General features: G+C 41.1%; 1 protein-coding gene across 1 annotated transcript in view; it reads left to right on the forward strand.

Moving 5' to 3' along the window:
* The first annotated feature begins 1,488 nt into the window (after nucleotides 1–1,488).
* Nucleotides 1,489–7,521, forward strand: part of TIGIT (T cell immunoreceptor with Ig and ITIM domains) — a 39,624-nt gene continuing 33,591 nt past the window's right edge. Inside the window, exons 1-2 of the mRNA XM_007947844.1 lie at nucleotides 1,489–1,552; nucleotides 3,521–3,850. Of these exons, the coding sequence (XP_007946035.1) occupies nucleotides 1,489–1,552; nucleotides 3,521–3,850 (394 nt within the window). The remainder of the gene's footprint in view (nucleotides 1,553–3,520; nucleotides 3,851–7,521) is intronic.

Genomic DNA, 7,521 nt, shown 5'->3' on the forward strand with positions numbered 1-7,521 from the left:
TCCTCATCTTTGGCTTTGGTGGTTGATACATAAATTTGAATAACAGTAGTATTAACTGGTCTTCCTTGTTAAAACTCACTGCCATTGAGTCAGGTGTGACTCATAGCAACCCCTCTTTGGGTTTCTGAGGTGGTATCACTATGGAAGTAGATTGCCCAACCTTCCTTCTGAGGAGTGACTGGTGGGTTTGAACTGCCAGTCTTCTGGTTAACAGTCAAATGCCTTAGGCACCACGCCACCAGAGCTCCCGGTCTTCCTTATAGGTATATGAATATTATTCTTAACAAAGAGCAGCTGCCAAGTGAAAAGCAGCCTCCAAGCCCTGGCCCACCTATTTCAGGTCCTGGCCTTAATAAAGAGCCACTCCCAAGGGAAAAGCAGCCCCAGTCCTGGGCCCACCTACCTGAGGCTCTGGCCTTAATATAGAGCCACCCCCAAGTGAAAAGCAGCCTCCAAGCCCTGGGCCCACCTACCTCACACCCCGCCCCCAATAAAGAACTGTCACCAAGTGAAAAGCCGTTCCCAGCCCCGGGCCTGCCCACCTTAGGCCCCAGTCTTAACATAGAGCCACCCCCCAGTGAAAAGCAGCCTCCAAGCCCTGGTCATAGGTAATAGGATGTGGCCAAATAAACTAAAAGTGGGAGAAAGGGTGGCAGGAAGAGCAGGGAGGATGAAGGGTAGAAGGATGGGCCCAGAGTAGGACCTGGTGATGATCTGGAAACTCCAGAAAAATGTCAAACAATCCCTTTTTTCTCCACTAATTTTCTCCCAGCTCTCATGGGGTCATTGTGAGCAATAACAACTCATCTTTCTGGTCTCCTTTGATTCAACTGGGTTAGAGAGATGAAACCAGAAGAGACCACATCTGCACAAATTCTCAGTGCAGATAAACAAGGCAGAAGAAATACAATTTGAAGAGAAGACTTCATTCAAGGGACAGTTGTTCTATTTGTTTAAGATCTTTGTCCTACCCATATCTTGTTCCCAAAGCAAATGACTCTTGCTCACTGGTTCATTAGTGCAGTTTCTGGCCTGTAAGTGCCTAAGCCTAAATCTCCCTGTCATTGACACTCTTCAGTAGGGTGAGATTAGGGGAACCCAGTGTACAGTTTCCCAGCAGTACAAGCTCTGCAGAATCTTGGGCATTGCACAGATGCCTTTGAGCTCTTTAGATAAAGCATGACTAAAAAAAAGAAAGGTACATTTAAATATAATTTAAAAGCAATAGATTGACTAATACCAATCTAAAATACCAGTGTAACACTAACCACATTTTTTGTTTATTTTTTTAAATGTATTTCCTGTGGCTCACCCTTGGTGTACAGTTGATGTACTTGTTGAGAGTTGTCTTTCACATTGTTTTTGCTGAACTTGGTTTTTCTGAGATCTTCTTTCCTCATAGGCTCAGATTCACCCTGCCATCTGCAGTAGGCCAGTTTCTGTGGCAGAAGAGGCCACATCTGCTTCCTGGAGGCCCTGAGCAGAAGCATGCAATTGTGTCTCCTCCTCATATGGGCCCAGAGCCTGAGACAGGCTCCCCTTCCCGCCTCAGGTAAGGCCTAAAAATCTAACCTGGAACTAGGGAAGAAGATCTGGGAGAAGGGAAAGGGAAAATGGGATAGAACATGGCATGGAGAGCAGAGGGCTCAGGCAGGGAAGACATTATTAGTTTGAGGGAAAAAAACACTCTGTTTTCAGAGCGTTGTGGGCCATCTTGTAGGAAAAGGCAATCTCTGAGAATGAGGCATAGTTCTGCTTTGGAAGGCAGGTGATGGACCTACTAACCCCTTGAAGTTGAGGGGACTGACTGGTTGACCCAAGAAAGAAGCAGGGAGAAGAACAAAGGGACTAAGGATTGCAATATCCAGTTTTTGCTTATAGATGTTTACTTCTGCTCTACCTCCCTTTCTCTCTTCTTTTCTTCTGTCCTTGATAGAAAAGTAAGAACCTTCCAAGAAAACACTCTAAGTAGTTTTCTGTGGGTCAAAAATGTCTTCTTTACAGATTCTAGACATTCTACCCTTAGAGATAAAATTCATGTTAAATTTATTTCCTTCTACATTAAAAATTATAAGCAAATGTTTTTGAATGGGAGACACAAACCTCTAAAAACTGTAGCATAAATATGTTTTTATATTACTCTCTGAACCATCTGATAGAGAGATGCTCAAAGGGTGTTGGGGTTGGTAAGGGCTAAAGAGGATGATTTTGCCTGGGAGAAAACATTTTTCCTCAAACCTATTTTCCCTTGCATTTCTTGGCCTTAAAGTTTTTTTAGGCACCTGAAATGGCAACCAACCAAATGTTGTTAGGTGCCATGGAGTTGATTTTGACTCTTAGTGACCCCACGTGGCAGAGTAGAACCACTTCATAGGGTTTTCTATGCTATAGAATATTTATGGGAGCAGATCCCCAAATCTTTCTGCAGAGCCTCTGGGTGGGTTCAAAACACTGACCTTTCAGTTAGCAGCCTAGTGCTCAACCATTGCACTTCCAAACACTGGTATTTGTTACACTGGTATTTTAGATTGCTATTAGTCAATCTATTGCTTTTAAATTATATTTAAATGTACCTTTTGTTTGTTACAAAAAAACCCAGTGCTGTCAAGTCAATTCTGATTCTAGACACCCTATAGGACAGAGCAGAAGTGATGCATAGGGTTTCCAAGGCTGTATTCTTTATGGAAGTAGATTGCCTAATCTGTCTCCCATGGAGTGGCTTTTGGGTTCAATCCTCTGCCTTTTGGTTCATAGCCGAGTGCTTTAACCACTGTGCCACCAGGGCCCCTTAATCAACCAAATAGATAATATGTCAAAGGAAGATATTGCATCCAAAGCAGAACTGAACTGCTCAAAGACACAGAAAAAATACCCTAAAAACCAAACACACACATATAGACACCCCCAACAAATCCAAATCAGAAGAAGTGGTGTTAGCTGACAAGGGGCTATGTTCTAAGTAGCAGATGAAAAAAGCGTATGAAAATAATCAATGATTTACTCATTGAGTCATGTTACAACAGAATATCTTGAGAGAAGGAAGTGCTAAACTGTAGTAATAAGCAGTCATTGAATAAAGTATTAATTATACAATACAGACAGTGGGTGTGAAAGGGAAAGGGAGTTCACTCTGATTTGGGGTCACCAAGGAGGAGGAGGAAGCTTTGATAAGACTTCAGGAAGGGGCAGGAGGAGAGAAGCAGAAGCAAATTATAGAAACAGAGGTGATGGGAGGGAAGAAGACTATCTAGACTGGGTAAAAGTGTTGGAGGGAAAAGACTGGAAAGGGGATGTAAGGTGAAGCTGGAAGCCTTGAACAGTAGGTACAGAGAGAAGTGTCTCTTTGAATAGGTCAACAGGAAAAAAAAAACTATCTTCTCTAAGGGGAATGACAGGATGTACAGAGAAACTATCATCCCAAAAACCAATTCTGGCCTCTAAGCCCTTTGGAATTTCCACAGGAAGATTCAAGGCAAGCTGTTGACCCAGGACTGACTCATGCATGCTTTTTCCCTAGGAGGAGCTGTGGCAGGGAGTATAGTAACAGCAGGGAACATTTCTGCAGAGGAAGGTGGTTCTGTCACTTTACAATGTCACCTCTCTTCTACCACGGCTGCAGTGACCCAAGTCAACTGGGAAAGGGCAGACCAAACTCTGGCCATTCATCACACTGACTGGGGGTGGCACATCTACCCAGCCTTCAAGGAACGAATGATGCCGGGGCCTGGCCTGGGTCTCACACTCCAGTTGCTGACCATCAATGACACTGGGGAGTACTTCTGCATCTATTATACCTTCCCGGATGGGATTTACCAAGGGAGACTCTTCCTGGAGGTCCTAGAAAACTCAGGTATTTCCTCTCAGGTAGAAAATGCCATCATGAAGTACTGTGTAGAGCAAGGCTTTTCACCCCTGGATAGCATGTAAATCATATGAGAACTTTTAAACAATACTGCTTGCTGCTCAGTCTCCACCCAGACCAATCAAATCTGAATCTCTAGGGGTAGAGCCTGGATGTGGTAGGTTTTGAAAGCATTCCAGGTGATTCTAATGTGGAAGCAAGATTGAGAGCCACTGTCTTCAGATAAAAGGAGCTCTGGTGGCGTAGTGCCTTAGGCATTTGAGTGCTAACCAGGTTGGTGGTTCAAACTCATCAGCCACTCCATGGAAAGAAGACTGGACAATCTACTTCCATAAAGATTTACTGCCTCTGAAACCCAAGGAGGGGTCGCTATGAGTCAGAATTGACTCGATGGCAGTGAGTTTGGTTTTGATTTTTGGTCCTTGAATAAGAAATGTATCTTATTTGCATTTACTAGGAAGACCAGTTAACAAGGTCATTTGAGAAGGGTTCTTCCTCCCACACACACACCACCACCACCCCTGGTTTAAAATCAATCTTGCAAATTAGAATTAGCCCATAAGATTATAAAGATTACCAGTTGCGGTTGAGTCCATTTCAATTCATGGAGACGACCTGTGCTAGAAAGAACTGTGCTCCATAGGGTTTTCTTTTTACATTTATTATTTATTTATTTGCAATGTTCCCTCCCCTCCTCTCCCACCCCTGGTAACCAACAAAGAAAGTTTCCTTCCATATATAAACCTTTCTTTGACTTTTTAAAATAATGAACTAATACTATACTTGTCCTGTGATTGACTTATTTCACTTGGCATAATGTCCTCCAAGTTCATCCATGTTATGTGGTGTTCTGTAGATTCTACATTGTTCTTTAGTGGTGCATAGTATTCCATTGTGTGTATGTACCATAGTTTGGTTATTCATTTTTCTGTTGGTGGGCACATAGGTTGTTTCCATCTTTTTGCTATTGCAAATAGTTTTTCAGTGAACATGGGTGTGCATATATCTGTTCTTGTCCTGGCTCTCACTTCTTTAGGATATATACCTAGTAATGGGATTGCTGAATCAAATGGTATTTCTAATTCCATCTTTTTAAAGGAATCGCCATACTGCTTTTCACAGTGGTTGTATCATTTTACATTTCCACCAGCAGTGTCTGAGTGTCCCAATCTCTCCACAAATGTCAGCATTTGTTATTTTCTATCTTGTTGAATTTTGCTATTAGTGCTGGGGCCAGATGGTATCTTATTGTTGTTTTGATTTGCATCTCTCTAATGGCTAATGACAGAAATTAAAGACTACAGTCTGAAGTATGGATTACATCTCAACATAAAGAAAATGAAAATCCTCACATTTAAAATCCTCACCACTGGACCAATAAGCAGAATCAAGATAAATGGAGAAAAGATCGAAGTTGTCAGAGATTTCATATTGCTTGTTTCCACAATCAACACCCATGGAAGCAGCAGTCAAGAAATCAGATGACATATTGCACTGGGCAAATCTGCTCCAAAAGACCTCTTTAAAGTGCTGAAGAGCAAAGATGTCTCTTTGAAGACTAAGATGTGCCTAACCCAAGTCATGGTATTTTCAACTACCTCATATGGATGTGAAAGCTGGACAATGAATAAGGAAGACCGAAGAAGAGTTGATGCTTTTGAGTTATGGTGCTGGTAAAGAATGCTGAAAATACCATGGACTGCTAAAAGAACTAACAAATCTATCCTGGAAGAGGTGCTGACATAATGCTCCTTGGAATTGAGAATGATCAGACTTTGTCTCACCTACTTTGGTCATGTTGTCAGAAGTGACCATTCCCTGAAGAAGGAGATCATGCTTGGTAAAGTGGAGGGTCAGCAAAAGGGGGGAAGGCTCTCAATGAGATGGATTGACATCTGGAATGATGGGCTAATGTATAGCAAGGATTATGAGGCTGGCAAAGGACAGGGCGATGTTTTGTTCTGTTGTACATAGGGTCGCTGTGAGTCGAAGCTGACTTGATTGCAACAACAACGACAACAATAGCTAATGATCATGAACATTTCTTCATGTGTCCATTGGCTGCCTGAATATCCTCTTTGGTGAAGTGTCTATTCATGTCTTCTGCCCATTTTTTAATTGGATTGTTTGTCTTTTTATTGTTGAGATGTTGGAGTTTTCTATAACTTTTAGAGATAAGTCCCTTGTCAGATATTTTGTTGCTGAATGTTTCTTCCCAATCTTTAGGTTCTCTTTTTACTCTTTTGGAGAAGTCTTTTGAAGCACATAAAATTTTAATTTTTAAAAGGTCCCCTTCATCTAATTTATCTTGTGCTATTTGTGCATTTTGGGTTATGCTTGACAGTTATGCCATAACTTAGGGCCCCTAAATTTGCCCCTATTTTCCACTTAAGGAACTTCATAGTTTTAGGTTTCACATTTAAGTCTTTGATCCATCTAGAGTAAGTTTTTGTGTATGGTATGAGGTACAGATCTTGTTTCATTTTTCTGCAAATGGATATCCAGTTTTGACAGCACCATTTGTTAGAGACAATCTCTTCCCCCATTTAATGGATTTCAGCCCCCTGTAAAAAATCAGCTGAGCATATGTCAATGGATCTATTTCTGGGCTCTCAATTCTATTCTACTGGTCTATGTTTCTGTTGTTGTACAATACCAGGCTGTTTTGACTATTGTGACTGTATAGTAAGTTTTGAGATGCGGGAGTGTGAGACCTCCTTCTTTGTTCTTCTTCAATAGTGCTCTGCTTATCTGAGGTCTCTTTCCTTTCCATATAAAATTAGTAATTATTTTTTCCATATCCTTAAAGAATATTGATGGGATCTGGATTGGGATTGCATTGAATATATAGGGTGCTTTGGGTAGAACTTATATTTTCACAATGTTCAATCTTCCTGTCCACAAGCATGGTATGTTTTCCATTTATGTAGATCTCTGATGATTTCTTGAAATACTGTTTTGTAGTTTTTTTTGTACAGGTCTTTTGTGTCCTTGGTAAGATTTATTCCCAAGTATTTTATTTTTTTGGTAGCTATTGTAAGTAGTACTGATTTACTTATTTCCTTTTCAGCAATCTCTTTGCTGGTGTAGAGGAATCCAACTGATTTTTGTATGTTGATCTTGTATCTGGCCACCATGCTAAATCTCTCAATTAGTTCCAGTAGTTTTCTTGCTGACTCTCTTAGATTTTTCTGTGTGTAGGATCCTATCACCAGCAAATAAGGATAGTTTGACTTCTTCCTTACCAATTTGGATGCCTTTGATTTCCCTTTCTTGCTTTATTGCCCTGGGTAGGACTTCCAATACAATGTTGAACAGAAGTGGTGATAGGAGGCATCCTTGTCTGGTTCTGTTTGCAAGGGGGATGGTTTCAGTCTCTCTCCATTGAGAATAATGCTGGCTGTTGGCTTTGCATACATGCCCTTTATTGTATCAAAGAATTTCCCTTCTATTGCTATTTTACTGAGAGTTTTTATCAGGAATGGGTGTTTTATCAAATGCTTTTTCTGCATTGATTGATGTGATCATGTGGTTCTTTTCCTTTGTTTTACTTATGTGGTGGATGACAATTGTTTTTCTAATGTTGAACCATCCTTGCATTGTTGTTGTTGTTGTTATTTGCCGTCGAGTCGACCCGACTCATAGCGACCCCTCCTTGG

This window comes from Orycteropus afer, unplaced genomic scaffold (genome assembly GCF_000298275.1).
Source record: "Orycteropus afer afer isolate SDZICR_OR568_19922 unplaced genomic scaffold, OryAfe1.0 scaffold00195, whole genome shotgun sequence".
Lineage (NCBI taxonomy): Eukaryota > Metazoa > Chordata > Mammalia > Tubulidentata > Orycteropodidae > Orycteropus > Orycteropus afer.